General features: G+C 43.6%; 1 protein-coding gene across 3 annotated transcripts in view; it reads left to right on the plus strand.

The window, feature by feature from the left end:
- HOMER1 (homer scaffold protein 1) overlaps positions 1-20,310 on the plus strand; it is a 206,228-nt gene that overhangs the window by 167,441 nt on the left and 18,477 nt on the right. For 2 of the 3 annotated variants that reach the window (XM_082243794.1, XM_082243795.1), the window contains 2 exons: positions 9,142-9,301; positions 18,838-18,948. In XM_082243794.1, the coding sequence (XP_082099920.1) occupies positions 9,142-9,301; positions 18,838-18,948 (271 nt within the window). The remainder of the gene's footprint in view (positions 1-9,141; positions 9,302-18,837; positions 18,949-20,310) is intronic. The other variant, XM_082243796.1, reaches the window with a different exon arrangement.

The raw sequence follows: 20,310 nt of genomic DNA on the forward strand, positions 1-20,310 counted from the left end.
AGAGCTCTTCAGGCTGCCCCCACCAGTGCTCTTTAGCCCCCCCTCCCCCAGGGCTCTTCAGCTCCCCACAGTGCTTTACAGCTCCCCCCATGCTCTCTGGCTCCCCCAGTGCTCTCCACCCCCCTGTGCTCCCTGGCTCCCCCCTCAGTGATCTACAGCCTCCCCCCCCCAGTGCTCTTCAGTCCCCCCCTCCCCTGTACTCTCTGTCCCCCTGGTTTTCCCTGCCCCCCCGTGCTCTCCACCCCCTTGCTTTTCAACCCCCCCCCTTATTTCTCTCCAGTCCCTCCCACGCCCTTCAGCTCCCCCTGTGCTCTCCAGCCCCCTTAGTGCTCCTCTATCTTCTATCATGTCTGCAGTCTCTGACCATCTCCTGTAGTATGCCTGCAGTCTCTGACCATCTCTTGTATCAGGTCCCCAGTCTCTGACCATCTCCTGTAGTATGTCCGCAGTCTCTGACCATCTCCTGTATCATGTCTGCGGTCTCTGACCACCTCCTGTATCATGTCTGCAGTCTCTGACGACCTCCTGTATCATGTCTGCAGTCTCTGACCACCTCCTGTATCATGTCTGCAGTCTCTGACCACCTCCTGTATCATGTCCGCAGTCTCTGACCATCTCCTGTATCGTGTCCGCAGTCTCTGACCATCTCCTGTATCATGTCCGCAGTCTCTGACTGTCTCCTGTATCATGTCCGCAGTCTCTGACCGTCTCTTGTATCATGTCCGCAGTCTCTGACCACCTCCTGTATCATGTCTGGGGTTTCTGACCATCTCCTGTATTATGTCCACAGTCTCTGACCATTTCTTGTATCACGTACGCAGTATTTGACCATCTCTTGTATCACGTCTGCAGTGTCTGACCATCTGCTGTATCATGTCTGCAGTCTCTGACCATCTCCTGTATCATGTCCGCAGCCTTTGACCATTTCTTGCATCATGTCTGCGGTCTCTGATCATCTCTTGTATGCTGACCATCTCCTGTATCATGTCTGCGGTCTCTGACCACCTCCTGTATCATGTCTGCGGTCTCTGACACCTCCTGTATCATATCTGCTGTCTCTGACCACCTCCTGTATCATGTCTGCAGTCTCTGACCACCTCCTGTATCATGTCTGCAGTCTCTGACCATTTCTTGTATCACGTCTACAGTGTCTAACCATCTCCTGTATCATGTCCACAGTCATTGACCATCTCCTGTATCATGTCCGCAGTCTCTGACCATCTCCTGTATCATGTCCACAGTCTCTAACCATCCCTTGTATCATGTCCGCAGTCTCTGACCATCTCTTGTATCATGTCCGCAGTCTCTGACCATCTCTTGTATCATGTCAGCAGTCTCTGACCATCTCTTGTATTATGTCCGCAGTCTCTGACCATCTCTTGTATCATGTCCGCTGTCTCTGACCATCTTTTGTATCATGTCCGCAGTCTCTGACCATCTCTTGTATCATGTCCGCAGTCTCTGACCATCTCTTGGATCATGTCCGCAGTCTCTGACCATCTCTTGGATCATGTCCGCAGTCTCTGACCATCTCTTGTATCATGTCCGCAGTCTCTGACCATCTCTTGTATCATGTCCGCAGTCTCTGACCATCTCTTGTATCATGTCCGCAGTCTCTGACCATCTCTTGTATCATATCTACAGTCTCTGACCATCTCTTGGATCATGTCTGCAGTCTCTGACCATCTCTTGGATCATGTCTGCAGTCTCTGACCATCTCTTGTATCATGTCCGCAGTCTTTGACCATCTCCTGTAGGATGTATCCAATATATTACTCAAATTTAAACACATTGCTAATAGTATTAGCGATCTGTTTATGCCAAAGGTAGGACTGTGCAGGGAAGGCAGAGAGTGCTAAAGGGGGCACTCTGATTAGAGAGATGGGGGGCTGTGAAATGTTTGCAATAAATATTCTTGAAAACATTACACATTTTTTTGGGTGTTTGTACATTTTTAAGTCTGGTGCCAGATATAGGATCCGCCCCGGGTGCCAAATGCTCTAACGTACACCACTGCACAGATGTGGGTGAGTGACGGAGGGCTGATTTTTGAAACCATAGCCCATATTAGCCTTTTAACTTAATTTACTGAAACTGTACAAAGGCACCCTAAACCCTGTGGCACTGGCAACCATTTAGAATTCATCTTTTGCTAGTGTGATGTCAGATAAGTAAATGCTGATTGGTTACTCTGGGTTGCCGCAGTTTGCACAACTGCTTTGTGCATGGTTTCTTGAAGAAGCCCTTGATGTTCAACTTTCCCAGGAAGTCATAGAGGAGCTGACTCACCATTTTCTGGTTACAGCTACTTTGGAAAGATTTGGTGTTAGTGCTTAATCTAGACTACTGGGAAATAATTTATCTTGTGTGTTGTGGATGTTCTGGGACCTCTGCTATTTCCAAAATGGCTGAAGAAGTTCCATAGGAGCCTCCAGAAAGGCTTCTACATGGCGGCACCCTGATTGCCATAATTGGTGCTCTTAATTGCTTTATGGGAAGAGTTACAAGTAAAAGTGGAGATTAGAAAATTGACAGATTAACATGCGTGTGGTCACATTTTATAACATTTTATGGTGGGGCATTGGGCAGGGTTGAGGGGGGAGGGGCATTGGGTGGAGCTTGGCGGGACTTACTTTGAAATGTGGGAGGGGTTATCAAATTTACCTTCGGGCTGAAGCCCCTGGTCATTTCCTCCCCTCCTCCAGCGGCAGTGGCCGCCCCGGGTGCCACTTACAGGGGGTGTGTCAAGCCGGTGTCCTGCCTGCATCTCAGTGTGATGGCAGCTCCTTCAGTCCACGCTGCTTTCGGGATGGGGGGGCGGAGCCTCGGCGGGAAGAAGGCGAGTGCCCGAGTATGTGTGCTGTATAGGAGGGGGATGGGACAGCTGCATATGGAGGAATTGATCTTTCCCTATTCCTCCTGCAGCCGCCGAATACCTGATTCTCCTCCTCTCCCTCCTGCAGGCATTCAGCTGCTGCAGGAAGAATAGGGAAAGATCAATTCCTCCATATGAACATTAAGTGGGCTCTGGTAAGCTTCATTTGGTGGGAACTGGTAAGCTGCATTTGGTGGGCTCTGGTAGACTGCATTTGGTGGGCACTGGTAGGCTGCATTTGGTGGGCACTGGTAATCTGCATTTGGTGGACACTGGTAGGCTGCATTTGGTGGACACTGGTAAGCTGCATTTGGTGGGCACTGGTAAGCTGCATTTGGTGGACACTGGTAAGCTGCATTTGGTGGGCACTGGTAAGCTGCATTTGGTGGGCACTGGTAGGCTGCATTTGGTGGGCACTGGTAAGCTGCATTTGGTGGGCACTGGTAGGCTGCATTTGGTGGGCTCTGGTAGACTGCATTTGGTGGGCACTGATGAGGCTGCATTTGGTGTGCACTGATGAGGCTGCATCAATGCATTGACCTCTTGTATCATATCCGCAGTCTCTGACCATCTCTTGTATCAAGTCTGCAGTCTCTTACCGTTACCGTTTCCTTTCTGGGGGCTCTGTCTAACAGACTCTCTAACAGATGCCCTCTCTGTGTCCATTAGAAAGACCCCCCCTCCAGTTCCCATTAGAGTACTCTGCTTCTCTTACTGTAATTTGTTTATTGTTAAGAGATCGTGGGAGGGTCCCGGGGTAAGGAAGACTTCTTAGGGGAGCATCTCTGTGTTTGTATAGTGTGTATCCAGCTTAAGCGATATGTTACGGCATTCGAGTATGCAGTAACATATCGCACAAAGTTCATTAAAAAAAAAAAACTTTTATGAAGGAACTCTCCCTGAAAACGTGCATACGTTATCTTTTCGAAAATACCATATGAAGCCGTGCGGTAAGTTATCTCAAGCATCTCACGTGAAACATTAAATCCTGTAGGCATAGACAGCAGAAGCAGAATCAGGGAAAAAAATGTATTTTTGTGCAATTGCACGGAAACTAAATTCGCATACTCTCACCAGTGACCATCTGCTATGACGCCTTTCCAAAAAAATGTAAGGCAGCCAGCAAATTAGTCATGGCTGGTATGGCATGACTTTTCTGTGTAGAGGGCTCAAGGAGCCCTATTAGTTGGATATAGAGCTCCATCACAAGTTGCTTAGATAACCTGAACTTCTGCAGGGTATCAGCTTTGGAGAATTGATCCAGCAGTGTGCGCTCCTTGAAGGTTCTTTCCTTCAAAAGGACCACTTGACATCTTCTCTTCCTACTCCTCTGTATTGCCTTAAATTTCAGAAGACTGGATTCAAAGGGCTCCATTTCAATTTGATATCTGGTCTGACAGCCTCCAGAAACAACTACTCACACTCCACCCTCCTCTGACACGCCACACACCTCCAGCTTGCACTTTCCCACCTATTTTTTAAACCAATTACTGGGGAGGGGGTCTGACATTGCCATAGTTACAGCATCGTTATTGCACAGTCATCCCAACCTTTGATCAATACCTAATTACCTCATGCATTTAATTATTTATTTCCTTTTGTGAACTGACTTTAATGCCTTTGTATGTGGTATTTAACTAACGCTTTTGGTGTTTCCGCTAAATACTGCATACGGGCGATAGTGAATTGACATTTTCATTATCACATACGTTAAGTGGTCACGTGACCAGTAAACACATGCGATATCCTTTCCTAAATTGTGCCCAGAATTTTGGAAACCTAAAACAAGCTATTGAAGGTGTGCTTGGAGTAATGCACAAATCATAAAAGGGGTCTAAATCCTAAAGAACTTTATTGTATCAATTTTTTTTTCGAAATATATTTTAAATATGATTTAGTTGGTTTATCATATTCCTCGCTGTTCAAAGTGGATGTTGGTCAGTAGAAATTGTTTTCTGTTAACATGTAGACTGCTATTTACAGTGATCATTCCTCCTTTATTTACTATCTTCAGTAGCAAGAACCCCTTGGAATGAACGTATTTTCTGCAGTACTTTACCTTAAAATCAGATGTGATCTTCATCCAAGTCACAATAATAGACAAACACAATGCGCTTAGGCTGATAACACACAAACAAATCAAATTTCTCATGTCTTTATCAAACTCACCCGTGAAACATTCACATTGCTGTAGGAAAAAGTAAAACAAATTATTTCAATGAAAGCTAATTGAAGTCAGTAGTTTGCACACCTGCAGGCCATTTAATTAACTGAGTATGGAGGTGGAGTTAGGAGCTACTTAGAAACGGGCGCCCAGCCAAGATAACTCCCAAGGCACAGCACAGAATCCTCAATAGGGTAAAAAACAACCCACAAGTAACAGCTAAAGGCTTGAAAACATCACTGGAATTGGAAAACATGCGTGTTCAAGAGTCTTCCATACGTAAATCTTTAAACAGGCACGGTGTCCATGGCAGAATACCACAGAAGAAGTCGCTGCTCCCAAAAAAAAAGCATTGCTGCGCACCTGAAGTTTGCCAAAAAGCACCTAGGCAAACCACAATGCTATTGGGAAAATGTTTTGTAGACTGATGAAACAAAAGTTGAATTGTTTGGAAAGAATATTTAGCACTATGTATGGCGTAAAAAAGGGCACATCCCTACAGTGAAGTATGGTTGAGGGAACATCAAGATTTGGGCTTGCTTTGCTGCCTCAGGGCTTGGACGATTTGCCATCATAGAGGGGAAAATTATTTCCCAAGTTTACCAAAATATCCTACAGTATGATGTCAGGGTGACTGTCCCCCAGCTGAAGCTTAGTGGAATTTGGGTGATACAGGAGCGCAATGACCCTAAGCATCAAAGTAAATCCATCAGACTGGCTTCACAAAAAGAAAATGTGCCTTTTGGAGTGGCCAAGTTAGAGCCCATACCTTAAAATGGAGTTCCACCCATTTTAGTAACTTTAGATGTATGTAATCCCCTTTAAAACTACTTTTACCAATGGAAACTCTTTTTTTTTTTTTGCTAGTAAATACCTTATTTTCTTCTTTATTCATCCTCTCCTCACTTCCGCGTCCGGCCGCCGATCGGCGATTAAGTAATTCGGCGATTCGCAGGGGGTGCTGGGATGGCATGAAATCTCGCATTATTACACAGGAGCTGAGCTGTTTGTATTGAGGCCGTGCTCTGCCACGCCTCCGCCCCGCCTCCTCTCAGTTAGCTGTACTGTATGTATTGTATTGAGGCCGTGCTCTGCCCCGCCTCCGCCCCGCCTAAGTAGTACAGACACATTATACACTTATATTATACACTTATATGTGAGTTACTACTACAGTATCTGTGTTTTTATCGTACCATTAAATACTGCACTTAGAGGCGCTCTGTGTTTTTCTTCCATTTACACCAAACAAATGTGTCTGAGATGAGGACGTTTTGTAAAGAGAAATTGTCAAAAATGCATCCTGAACATTGTGCAGGTCTGATCCAGAGCTACCAAAAGCACTTGCTTGAACTCATTCCTGCCAAAGGAGGTTTTGAACAGCTATTAACTTCAAGGATTTACTTATTTTTTACTCCAGCACTGTGAATGTATTACTAATTCCTGTCCAGTGATGTACCAGTACATCACTGAATAGGAAGGGTGATATGTCAGTCATCGCTTCAGCGATGACTGAGGTACCAGTTTTTTTCATCTGGCGATTTCGAAGTAGGTTAAAGTAATCCGCACAGCCTTTACTAGTCTCTCCCAAGCGATTGGGTAACCTGGTAAGGATGCCATCAGTGGCATCTGGCCCTGGGCACACAGTGAGAGGGACTGATGTGAAGTCAGAAATAGAAGCAATGAGAATGTTGTCACTTCCAGTTTTGGCTTTGTGTTAACAGCCAGAGAAGCAGCCAATCAGACCAATCTATGTCTTATCGGGTGCATTGGAGGCCAAAGGAGAGATCTGGGGTCTAAAAGACCCCAGATCTCTCCATATAGAGGCCCTTATGGCCCATGCTGTCACAAGGGATGTTGTTCATCCCTTGTGATGACAATAAAGTTGGTAAAAAAAACGAATGAGTGTAAAAAATGTTTATTTTATTAAAATAAAAAAAATGTTAAAGTGCCCTCGTCTGCCCATGCTCTCGCACAAATGCATAAGCTAAGAGTTATTGCCGCAAATGTCAGAGAGAGCAATAATTCTTGCTCCAGACCTCCTGTGTAACCCTAAACTGGTAACCAGTAAAGGTTTTAAAAGTGTCGCCTATGGGGATTTTTAGGTACTGTAGTTTGTCGTTGTTCCACAGACGGACGCAATTTTAAAGTGTGACATGTTTGGTATCTATTTACTTGGCGTAACATTATCTTTTATATTTTACCAAACAGTTGGGTATTATATTGTGTTTTTGTGCAATAAAATTAATTAAAGTGTAATTTTTCCAAAAAATTGGCATTTGAAAAACCGCTGTGCAGATATCGTGTGACATACAAATATGCAACACCCACTATTTTATTCTCTAGGGCCTTTGCTTTAAAAAAGAATATAATGTCTGGGGGTTTCGAGTAATTTTCTAGCAAAAAAAATGTTTTTTTCATGTAGGAGAGAAATGTCAGAATTGGCCAGTACTGCAAGTGGTTAATATTCAAAAAAGATACAAGAAATTTGATTTTTTTTTTGTGTATTATCAGCTTAAATTCATTGAGTTGGTCTATTGTTGTAACTTAGATGAGGATCAGATCCCATTTTGAGGGAAATTATTGCAGAAAACCAAATAATTCCAAACAGTACCTGTTTATCTGTAGCCTTTTTTCTCTACAGCCCCCTAAAACACATATTTCACAAAGCATTTCTGAGTGTCAGAAAGCAGGGGTTGGGGACCTGAGGTCACACACTGCACAGGAGAGAGCTGAGTGTAATCTGAGACCTGAGTGGAGGCAATAGATACATCCTTCCTCTACCCTGTCTTATAGGGGCTGTCTCCCAGGATTGTCTGGTGTTGGAAAATGCTGTCAGAAGTGACTGATGCAGATAGCAAGGAATGACAGAGCAGACAGAAATCACACTCAGTGCTTTGGATCAAGGCAGGTACACTCTATAGCAGAGCTCTCCAAACTTTTTAAACAAAGGGCCAGTTTACTGTCCTTCAGACTTCAGGGGGGGGGGGGCAGACTGTGGCCAGCGGCAGTGGAAAACATCCTAGTGTCAGTGAGGGCAAACAATGCCTCAGGTTTGGTGGTTAGTGGGAAGAAGAATAGTGCCCCATTGTTGCCATCAGTGGGAGGGAAAGCGACCCATTATTGGTATTAGTGGGAAAAATACTGCCCCATCTTTAGTGTCAGTTGGAGGAATAATGTTTCTTCATTGGTGTCAGTGGAAGGAACCATGGCCTATCATTTATGTTAGCAGGAGGAAGAGTGCCCAGTCGGTGTCAGTGGAAGGAATCATGCCCTATCATTCATGTTAGCAGGAGCAGGAGTGCCCAGTCCTTGGTGTCAGTGGAAGGAATCATGCTCTATCATTCATGTTAGCAGGAGGAAGAGTGCCCAGTCGTTGGTGTCAGTGGGAGGAGTAGTGCACCATCGTTGGGGTCAGTGGAAGGAATAGTGCACCATAGTTGGGGTCAGTGGAAGGAATCATGCTCTATCATTCATGTTAGCAGGAGGAAGAGTGCCCAGTCGTTGGTGTCAGTGGAAGGAATCATGCCCTATCATTCATGTTAGCAGGAGGAAGAGTGCCCAGTCGTTGGTGTCAGTGGGAGGAATAGTGCACCATCGTTGGGGTCAGTGGAAGGAATAGTGCACCATCGTTGGGGTCAGTGGAAGGAATAGTGCCCCATCGGTGGGGACAGTGGAAGGAATAGTGCACCATCGGTGGGGACAGTGGAAGGAATAATGTATGAATCGGTGAGCGGAATAGTGCCCCAAGGGCCAGATAAAGGCAATCAAAGGGCCGAATCCGGCCCGCAGGCCACATTTTGGAGACCACTGCTCTATAGAAGGATATGCTTTATTATTTTTTCATTTCCTAGGTTTACAAAACACTTTGACAATTTTCTTTGCTTTAGCTGATGTCATTTGACAATAGTAGTGATATAAAACAAAGTGAATTAACAGATGCATATTTCATTGTGTTGTAAATTTTTAATTAACATGCTTTAGAACATAGAGGATTATAAAATTGTTTCTAGAAGTACTCACCATATTATCCCTTTCTGTATATAAAATGTGTATTTTACTATTGCTGGCTGTATTGAATATTCTGTCTATTTTTCTTTTCTAGCAGTTCTGCGATCAACAAGCACTGGGAAGCAGAACTGGCCACACTTAAAGGAAACAATGCCAAGCTCACAGCAGCCTTGCTGGAGTCTACTGCCAATGTCAAACAATGGAAACAACAGCTTGCTGCATATCAGGAAGAAGCAGAGCGTCTCCACAAGCGGGTGAGTACTGAGTTACCGATGTCCTCTACTAACACTGAATCATGTCCCCGACTGGCAGCTGAGGACATGCAGCAAATATTTTATTGTCTGCTGTGTCCATATGGATTGGCATGCACTGTTTGTCTCCCATGTACTAAAGCTGTAGAGTGAAGACTCTGTTACCCCTAGTGCAGTTGATTTTTATTACTTGCATAGCTAGGCTTAAGGCTCGATGCACACTAGCATTTTTCATTAGCTCAAAAAAAGCTAAAAAAAAAAGCTGATCAAACCTTTTTTGTGCCAGCTTCTAGTAGCATTTTAGTAGTTTTTAGAAGCATTTAGAAGCTTCCAGGAGCATTAGCATTTTATTAGCTTTTTTTGCAGTACATAAAGAAAAAATATAAAAAGTACAAAAAAAGCTGTTAGTAGGATTTTAGTAGTATTTAGAAGCAGTTAGGCGCATTCAGATTTTTTTTCTGCTGAAAAAATGCTCAATGAAACTCTACAAACATTTTTTCTTCTGCTCCTAGAAGCTGAAGCTCAAAAAATGCTAATAGCCAAAAGCAGTGTGCATGGACACATAGGATAACAGTATTTAGCTTCTAGGAGCAGAAAAAAATGCTAATAACAGCTTTTAGGCGCTTAGAAAAACACTAGTGTGCATGGAGCCTAAAAGAAAGTTTGCATTCCAAAATGTAAAATAAGACGGTGTGGCTTGAGACTATACATGGTGCCAGCATCCCAATATTACTATGAATAGAAGGAAATCAATGGGTAAAGGGGACTTTAGCGGGGCCACATTTTACAAACAACCAAATGATTAGAATAAACAGCTTTATTATTGTCAAGGTGAATTATGCAATAAACATGTACACAGGCTGAAAAGTTAATCATCACCCTATGGTCATCTCGTTAGGATAATGGTATATGTCAAATAGAGTGTCAAGACAAATTTATCAAGAACATAGAATATAACTAATATATATAAAACCGATATAACTAAATGCCTGAATTACTGACGCGTTTCAAGCCTTGCTCTTCCTCAGGGGAAGTGCATTGAATCTTAGTATTGAAAACAAAAATTACAATGGTATATACAGTACATTCAAAGATTGTTTCTTAATACAAAAGTGCATTGTATATCAGTACATATACAGTTAATAGCCTGTATCATTTGGTATGAGGGTACAGATACAGAATAATGAGTTCAACCCAGAGGTGAGAGAGATATGAAGACATTATCATTGCTTACCCTCTTTTGTAATTGCAAGTTGCTTGGCCTCCAGATTTTGGACCGTGTGGGTCACTGTCCAGAACAAGCATGTATCAAGTGAAATCCGATCTCATGATCTGTGTATTTACTTGGGGTCAGTGAGAACTGGTAAAAAAGCAGGGTAAGGACCATGGAGGGCAGGCAACTAACATGTTCAGAAACAGGTCGGCAATGGAACAATCCACTGTTCTCTCATGGCAAAGAGCTTTTCTTTCTGTTGTTTATAATTTCACTATGCAAAGTAAATTTAAAGAGCCACTTCTCCTCCCCGGCAGCATGTACTTACCTTTCCTGCTAACCTGCTGCTCCATTCGGCCACCCGAGATAAAGTGAAATACCAAAAACTTCCAGGTGTGGTAGAGCACATGAGATACTCCCCACTCCCATGTGACAGTGCTGGGTGCCTCCTGTTTAGTCCAGCACTATCACATGGAGCTGGTGATGGAGTTTCTAACCCTGCATGAGACCTGCCAAATTAGAGCTTGGAGCTTGCAAGGCTTAATTTTCCTAGTTCTGGCAGCAGCAGAGCAGGGAAAAGTGTGTATATACTGATAACAGAAGAAAGCTTCACTTTAAGGCCTCATGCACACTGCTGCTCCTAAACTGATGTTTTTTAGGTTTTGGCATTTTTTGCCTAAGCACCTGAAAGCACTTCAATAAAAGCCTATGTGTCTTTGCACACATAGGCTTTTAGAGGAGTTTAGAAGCAGCAGCATTTAGAGACAGTTAAAGCTCTTCTTCTGAACGCAGAAGAATCACATTCAGGAGAGGAGCTATTGGGCATAAAAGACCCTAAACGCGCCTAAGCGTTAGGCGCGTTTGGCACTTGAGCATTTATTAATTTAATTGACCAGAATAAATTAAAATTCTGACCAATAAAATAAACACCCAGATGCCAAATGTGGGTAAATTTCTTAAACCCATTTGAAAAAAACGTGGCTTAGATGCATTAACACTGTAACGCTGTAACGATAAAATGGAAAATGGAATAACAGATACCACAATTTTCCTTTCCTGACGAGCTCCATGTCAACACAGCTGGGACATTGGCCCCGCCCCCCCCCCATACTTCCAGGACCTAACTCATAAATCTGAGCCCACCTGCAGCCTCAGCATTCCTAGCTGGTTGGGAATTGTGCTGACATGGAGCTCGACAGGAAAGGAAAAGGAAAAAAAAATCTGGCATTCAATTTTTAATTTTTCCCTGGTGGCTCCATATCAAGGCACTCTTGTGGCTGATATAATTGTCACCAGAAAAGCAGTTTTCAGCGAGAGGTACCACAGGGGGCCACTTTGATTGAAGGCACCTGACGCAAAAAAGTCCAACACCAATGATCCAACTTTGGGAACAACAATCCCTTAGAGAGGTATCAACCAAATTGCAGCTTGAAGAACAGTATAAGTGTTGGATGCCCACTGTATGCCAGAGAAGGCAGAGATAGTCAAAATGTGGACCTATAGTGTACTTACGCATAGACCTAAATCAAGCCCCGTCTGCAGAAACTTCACAATGTAAAAGACTTGAGAAGACTAGAGCCCAGTGTAAAACCTGGATCAGTATTCACAACCTTTACAGAGCACCTGAGATCTATTAGCCTCTGCCTCTCAAAACTCAAGCTTGAGCCTGTTGGGTGATGGACAAAATGGGACTTTGGAGAAGATTTGATCTTCTCGGCAGAGGAATTGGATCCTTCACACTCAAAAGAAGGAGCAGAGGGTACCAATTCCCCTTTGGTTAATCTGGGATCATCACCAGAACTGTCACCTTCCCCTGCCACAGCTTCAGCAGGAGGCTGAGAATCAGAGGGAGCAGCAGAAAAGCATACGCTGTTTTGGAGATCTACTCTGCGTTCAGCACCTCCATCCCAATTGCCTGTGGGTGCTGGACCATAGAATAGAACTTTAGCAACTTAGTGGTGACTGGGGATGTGAATAGGCTTACCACTGGAAGAAATGACCAAGCTCCGTTAGTTCTCCAAAAACTTGGGGCAGTCTGGACCATTTATTGTCGTTCAGGATTGTACTGGACAAATAGTTGGCTTGAAGATTCTTCTGACCGGGCACAAAGGCTGCAGATAGCTGCAGAAGATTGACTTTGACCAACTCTAGAATCTGAGAAATCTCCTTTAGGAAGGAGAGACTGTGACTGCCCACTTGTTTGCGGATATAGGCCACAGTCACTGTGTTGTCTAATTTCACCAGAACAGGTCCACCGTGCATGAGGGGATCAAAGGCTGGGGAGTCTGAAATGCCACCCTCAACTCCAGGATGTTGAACACAATCTTGGACCCATGAAATAAGCCATTGGGCCTGAGCCCATCGCTCCTGAAATAGGGCTTCCCAACTACTTTGCTGGTGCCTGACTGCACCACCAGTCACTAGGTCGTGAGAAGGAAATGACATCGCAGAAGATTCCGCTTCTCCAACCACAAGTTTAGGCTCACTTTCATATAGGGCGTAATCCATATCTTCTGACCTAGGCCCTCTAAATACCACTGGTCTAGAAACCCGACTTGAAAGGGAGTGAGAGTTCAACTGAGCCTACCTAGAGGGAGGTGATTTCTGCGGCCCAATCTGAGACATGAAGGATAAAAGATCTCCCAAATGTGGACTTAAATGCTTGCCTTGATGGACCACACGTCCATCACCTAAGTTGTACCTTTGTCCAAAGAGGAGCTACCAAATTACCAGAAAATGGAGCTCTTAGAGAATTCTTGAGTTATGTGCTGGTTTATCAGTTTTTTCTGGATTCCCAGCCAGAAATGCGGAAGCTAACCTCTCTGGAGTGAGTGTGGAAACTGACTCTTGAACTTCAGTCTCCTTTAATGCAACAGACGTCCATCTAGATTCAGGAAGCCAAACTGACTGTTCTTAATTTAGGCTTTACTTTCTAGTTTACTAAGATCAAGAACAATGTAATGACTGAGTATGCCCTTGAAGGCCACAGCATCTTTTAATGGTGAGATCATGTCTGGCAAATCTTATAAGTGACACGCCGACCCAAACCATCCCAAACCCTGGACACCTTCCTGTTAAAAAGGGCATAATTTGACATCCTGCTGTGACAACATGCTCCAGTCTTGTAGAATGAGCACTTATTTCAGTCACTATAAGCACATTTTCCAGCCATCCTTTGGAGGCACTTGAAATACTTCCACAGCTTTGCTTCTATTTAAAGGCATTTCACCAACCTTACAAAAGGAGGATTTAAAAACCTGGACAAGGGTCGTACTCATTTTCTTGTTCAGAAAAGACTGAAGAGGATTGATTGGCTTAAGAAGGCTCTGAGACCAGTTTTAATGGCCCTGAAAGAAAGACTGGACATTGTCAGAATAGATGGCCCTTTTAGAAGGTTAATTCAGAAATTCCTTTAGAGTGTCTTGACTGCATGCTTAATTTATTGTGACAACTTGGTCACCATCATCTTAATCACTGTCTGCTTGAACAAAGTAGGAATCATGCAGCCATGTTCATCCACATTTTCTTTGGCGGAATCTGGCAAGGGTTGATTTGAGAAGGTTCTGAGACTGCTCATTGGCAGAATATATGACCCCTTCACAGGGTGAGTGAAGGCAACTCCTTTAGAATGTATTGACCATGTGTTCAATGAGTGTGACAACCTGTTAAGTGTCGACATCTTTATTCCTGGCTGCTTGAACCAGCAGGGCTTAAACAGTTATGCCCATTCGTATCTTTTTTTTTTGGAGGAGTCTGAAGGGGATTGTTTTCCTGGAAGACTAGGAGACTGTTCACTGAAAGAATAGATAACCCTTTCACAGGGTAAGTGGAAACATTCTTTTAGAGTGTATTAGCCTCATGTGACAACCTGCTAGGTGTTGTCATCTTTATTCTTGGTTGCTTGAACAAAGCAGTATTTCTGCAGTCATGTCCATCTTCATCATCCTCCTTGGATACTCTGAAGAGGGCTGTTTCATCTGGGATGGCTTGGCGGCCTCTCATTGCCAGAGCAGATAACCCTTTCAAAGGGTGAGTGTAAATCACTCCTTTAGGGTATATTGACAATGTGTTTATTGTATGGGACATCCTGTTAGGTGTCATCGTCTCTATACCCAGCTGCTTGAACCAGCAGGATACATACAGTCATGCTCATCTGCATCTTCTTATTTATAGATTCTGAAGAGGGCTGTTTTGCCTGGAAAGGCTATGAAACTGCTCATTGCCAGAACATATAACCCTTTCACAGGATGAGTGGAAATACAAATTTTTAGTGTCGGCCACTTGTTTAATGAATGTGACAATATTTTAATTGTCATCATCCTCATCTTTGGTTGCTTGAACAAAGCAAGACTAATACAGTTATGTTCAGTTCATCGGCATCTTCCCACTTGGAGAGTCTGAAGTAGCTGTTTTGCCTGGGAAGGCCATGAGACTGTTTATTGCTAGAACATATAATACCTTCACAGGGTGAATGGAAATACTCCTTGTGAGTGTATTGGCCACTTGTTTAATGAATGTGACAACCTGTTAAGTGTCATCATCCTCATCTCTGGTTGCTTGAACAGTGCAAGATTCATACAGTCATGTTCATTCGCATCTTCTTTTTTGAAGAGCCTGAATTGGGCTTTTATGCTTGGGAAAAATCTGAGATGCTCATTGACAGAATAGATAACCTTTTCACAGGGTTTGCCTGACTCTTAACAAAGCAGCTAAAAACAAAAAGGTAATGCAGTATACAATAGCTTACTTAGTAATAAACCCTATAGGGTTAACTACTGCAAGGGCGAGGCTGATACTGCAGCTTCTATTCGCAGCCCTGAGAAACACCATGTGGTAATGAAGCAAACCTTGCCCTACAGGGAGCAGGACACAAGGACATGGTTTTGTACAGAAGAGCAGACATGGGAGTAAAGCTAATATTCGGCCAACGTCCGATTGGCCGATTGTCGGCTTGTTAGTATGATGCTTCCGACAACCGACTGCGACTTTTCGGCCGAACAAAATCTGGTGTGCAGGCTATAAAATTTTTGTTGGCCAACAAAGAACGGCCAATTGTTTGTCAGTCAGTACAGATTAAGGCCGACAAAAGCCAGATGAGCAAGACTGGGCATGCTCAGAGAAGAAAAAACACACGGAAAGTAGACCAGAACATGACATCACTTCTGCAGTTGGTTGTTGTTGGCCGACAAAATTCATGTGCAGTCTAGAGCACATTTCAACCAACAAAACAACACTGGACAAAAGATGGCCGATCGTTCGGCCGACAATCGGTACGTGTTTACGGGGCTTTAGTCACACATGTGCAAGTCACAAGCAAGTCTCAAGTCTTAACCTTCAAGTCTCAAGCAAGTCCCAAGTTACTGTGTCGAAAAGCAAGCATGTCAAGTCGAGTCCCTGCTAGAAGTCAAGCAAGTCAAGTTAAGTCATTTATTTTGGTCAAGTCACAAATCAAGTCAAAATACTGATCTACCCCAATTTTGACCTTTAAATCAGTTAAAAGTCAGTGGTCAGGAAAGGTTTTGTTTTATTTTCAACATTAACAAAACTGCTTAGAGATTTTTGCTTGGCATATTAAAAAAACACTTAGAATGCCCAAACAGCTCAAAATCCTTTGTCTGGTCATGTTTCAACACCATAGTCACTAAAAACGTGTTAAGTATTTCCATTGTTAAACAGTCAGTGTCTTAAAAATCTGAACACACTGAGGTGTTTTAAGTGACTGTGGTGTCAGAAACATAACAGGCACATTCATTTTGCTTTAACACATCTTGAGAAAATGCAAATATTTAATAACTTAAAAAAGTAAAGTCATTTCGAGTCATATGTCTCAAGTCAAAGTCAAGTCTCAAGTCATGAATACCAAGTCAAAGTCAAGTCGAGTCTTTTGTTAATTTTAGTCAAGCAAGTCTCAAGTCCTCAAACTGGTGACTTAAGTCTCACTTAAGTCAAGTCATGTGACTCGAGTCCCCCACCTCTGCAGAAGAGCTCCCTGGAATATGGGTCATTTAGCAAGTGTACCAGGGACCGCATCCAGCCTAAACCCACACATATGGATGGACAGCCAGCCTTTTAGACCAGCCAGGTCGAGGAGCACGCCTAGGTCCTGCACATAAGAGTAAAAAGAGGAACGCCAAGGTGTTCTCAAATGTATGAGTTAGGTCCCCAGCTGTGCTGACATGGAGCCATCAGGGAAACAGCATTTACAATAAACCAGAGTGCACGAGGCCTAAAGTCACCTGTTGCCAGGCTTTGGGCATTCAAGTATTGACATATTCCTAACAAATAGTCAGCTTTAACCTTTACTGTTTGTTAAGAATATGTCAGAATTTGAATGTTCCTAGCCGGCTCACATCTCCACCATAAAGTAAATGTGTTAGTTCTAAAAACCTAATTGGACTAAAACAGAAGCACCAGATAGTGCATGCACAAATTTCCGAAAGAAACCCAGAAGTTCAGAACTTAGAGTGCTCTTATATTGCAGATTTCCTACCACCAAGGCCGATGAAGCCCAGGGTTTGTTCCATAAAGGTCCAGCTCACCCGGGTTAAAGGCCTTCTGAGCATCTGTGGACAGTAACATCAGAGGGACCGACCTAAACTGGGCAAGCTGTATTGGAGCCAGGGCTTTAGAGGTGTTGTCTCTCCACTCTCTGGAGGGGAAAAACCCTACTGGATCAGAGTGAATAATGTCCGGCATGAACTTTAAGCGTCTATTGAGTCTAACTTTGTCTACTGCCTGACTCCAAGCTGCTGACCTGGGAAACAGACAGACCCCAGATTACTCTCCCTTGGTGTCTCTGATGATCAGCAGAGGGCAGAGCAGATTTTGGATGTCATGTAGAGCTTCTCTGATGAGTATGCTTGGCCTCACTCTCCACCCCAGGACGCGGCCCACTTTTGGCTTTTCACAGTTTTTTTCTCCCAGGCCTCTCCTTGGCTCAGGTTTTAACCACTTGCCGACCGCCGCCCGACTATATACGGCGGCGGTCATCCCCTCCCAGGCAAAGTGACGTACCGGTACGTCACTGACCTGGGAGCGAATAGGGGGCGAGCGCGCTCCACCGGAGGCTCGTACCTGACCCGATGTCCGCCGGTCACTCGCGATCGTCGGGTAGAGAGGGAGAAAGGCAGGCGGCTAGTGTAAACAAAGCCGCCTGTCACTCTCCCCTGTGTAAAAGCACAGATCACTCAGTCCTGCTATGTAGGACCGTTGATCTGTGCTATTACACCACTAGCCACATCCAATGACAGTTAGAAACACGCCCCTAGGGACACACTTAACCCCTCCCTCTCCAATAAAGTTAACCCCTTCCCTCCCAGTGTCATTTTTACAGTAACAGTGCATATGTATAGCACTGATTACTGTAGTAATGTCACTGGTACCCCCAAAAGTGTCAAAAATGTCAGTCAAGGGTCCGATCTGTCCGCTGCAATGTCGCAGTACCGCAAAAAAATCGCAGATCGCCGCTATTATGCGTTAACAAAAAAAAACAACAAAAATGACAAAAATCTTTCCCTTAGTAAACGCAATAACTTTTGCGCAAACCAATCAAAATACCCTTTTGTGATTTTTTTTTTACCAAACATAGCAGAAAACAAATTGGCCAAAAATTTAAAAAAATTTTGATTTTTACATTTTTTTGGGGGGAATTTCATATAAAAAAATGTGAAAAATATTGTTATTTTTGCAAAATTGTCACTCTTTTTTTGTTTATAGCCCATGATCAAAAAATAGCACAGGTGATCAAATACCACCAAAAGAAAGCTCTGTTTGTGGGAAAAAAAGGACGTCAAATTTGTTTGGGTACAGCGTCGCACGACCGCGCAATTGTCCGCTAAAATCACGCAGTGCCGAATCGCAAAATACCCCCTGGTCAGGAAGGGGGTAAAATCTTCCGGGGCTTAAGTGGTTAAAGCCTTTTATCTCCAACTTTAAAAAAAATAGAAAACAGGCCAGACAGATGCTCCTCTGTTTCCTATTAAGGCCAATAGGAAGGTGTGGGTGGGTTAACCCTTGACATTGCAAGTACATGTCAAGTTTAGGAAATGAAAGCACCCTATATTCAAGTAGATAGTGTTAGGGATTGAGGAATTTATGGGTATATTATTATGCGTATTGAGTTATTATGAATGTTGAATTGTTATGTAAAGCATCTTTTGTTTTATGTTTGGTAGTCCTTTAAGCAACTAGCACATTAGCGCCGAGGGACTGAGAACAGCTCCAAGTGAAGCATTCTATGAAAGTACAGTGCAATATTCAGATTGTAGAGCGGTATATCTGCTTCCTCTCTTGGATAATTATTCCTTTTGATCTTGTCTTTACACAGGTGAGCGAATTAGAATGTCTCAGCAGTCAAGCGAACGCAGTGCAGACGCATAAAACAGAACTTAATCAGACAATACAAGAATTAGAATCCACGCTGAAAAAGAAAGAAGAGGTATTTGATGCTTTAAGTTGATAACATAACACTTTACATTTTCTTGTACACAGGAGGTAATTTTTTATAGTCTATATTTGGATAAAGTAATTACACAGGGTCAGATGGACACTTTTTGGAATACATCAAGTTTGTGTACATAGGTTTCACTGTTATTCACTAACGTGATGGTGAAATATCCATGGCAGTGAACAATGCGGTATTAGGCCTTGTTCACATGGGGTGTAGTACATTGTACGCCCATGTGAGGGCAGTGTTTACCTACATGGGGGTGCACAGGTGTTCCATGTATCCCTGTGCAGGCACTCCCATTGATGTAAAATGGGATGCAGAGGCTGCATGAATACAGCCACTGCTCACAATGTTACATCCTTGTGGATGCTGGTGCACGGCCCAGATGGCACACTGTCTGCATTTAGGCCCATGCCATGCACCTGCACCTGCATGGATGTGGCCCATGCAATGCTATTACAATGCCTTTGGAAACATCCAGAAACATTTTAAGTTGTCAAAGGCCATGGGAGAAATACATATATATGATGTTGTCTCAAATCTACTTAAATGGCAGCTGACTGGTAGAGCAGATGGAGTCATTTAGGACACATGTATGATCACATCTGAAAGTTCCAGTAGTACAGACAGTAAAAGAAACAACTGGACTTATGCCCCATACACACGCGTCGAAAATTGGCAGGGAATTTACGGCCAACGTCCGATCTGCCGATTTCCGGCTTGTTAGTATGATGCTTCCGACAACCGACTCCGACTTTTCAGCCGAAAAAAATCTGGTGTGCAGACTCTGTTGGCCGTCAACACAACGGCCGATTTTCGTGCAGTCAGTACAGATTTCGACAGGGAAAAATCTGATGAGCAAGTCTGGGCGTGCTCAGTGAAGAAAAAACACAAAGAAAGCAAACCAACACATGACATCACTTCTGAAGTAGAATTTTGTTGGCCGAGAAAATTCGTGTGCAGTCTAGGCACATTCCAACCAACAAAACACAACTTGGACAAAAGTCGGACAATCGGTCGGCCGATAATCGTTGCGTGTGTACGAGGCTTTAGTCTCCATTAACCAATCTGGCTTCACATCCAGGCAATGCCAGTTTGATATAGAATTGCATTGGCAGCTCGCTATACAGGAGAATGCTATATGTTTCAAGGATTTCCGATCTTATTATAATTATTAATATTATCAGTAATTTCCAAATTATCCTTAGCTGGGTATACACGGACTGAACATCATCCAGTTCAGCAGGATCCAGACAAATTTTGCTGTGTACACCTGTCTGTTTAACAGAAGCCAGTCTTCTGTCGAGCAGCCATGCTGGAAAACATAGATGTGCGCAGCCTATTGTATAA

Source organism: Pelophylax lessonae, assembly GCF_965119305.1.
Source record: "Pelophylax lessonae genome assembly, chromosome: 1".
Classification (NCBI taxonomy): domain Eukaryota; kingdom Metazoa; phylum Chordata; class Amphibia; order Anura; family Ranidae; genus Pelophylax; species Pelophylax lessonae.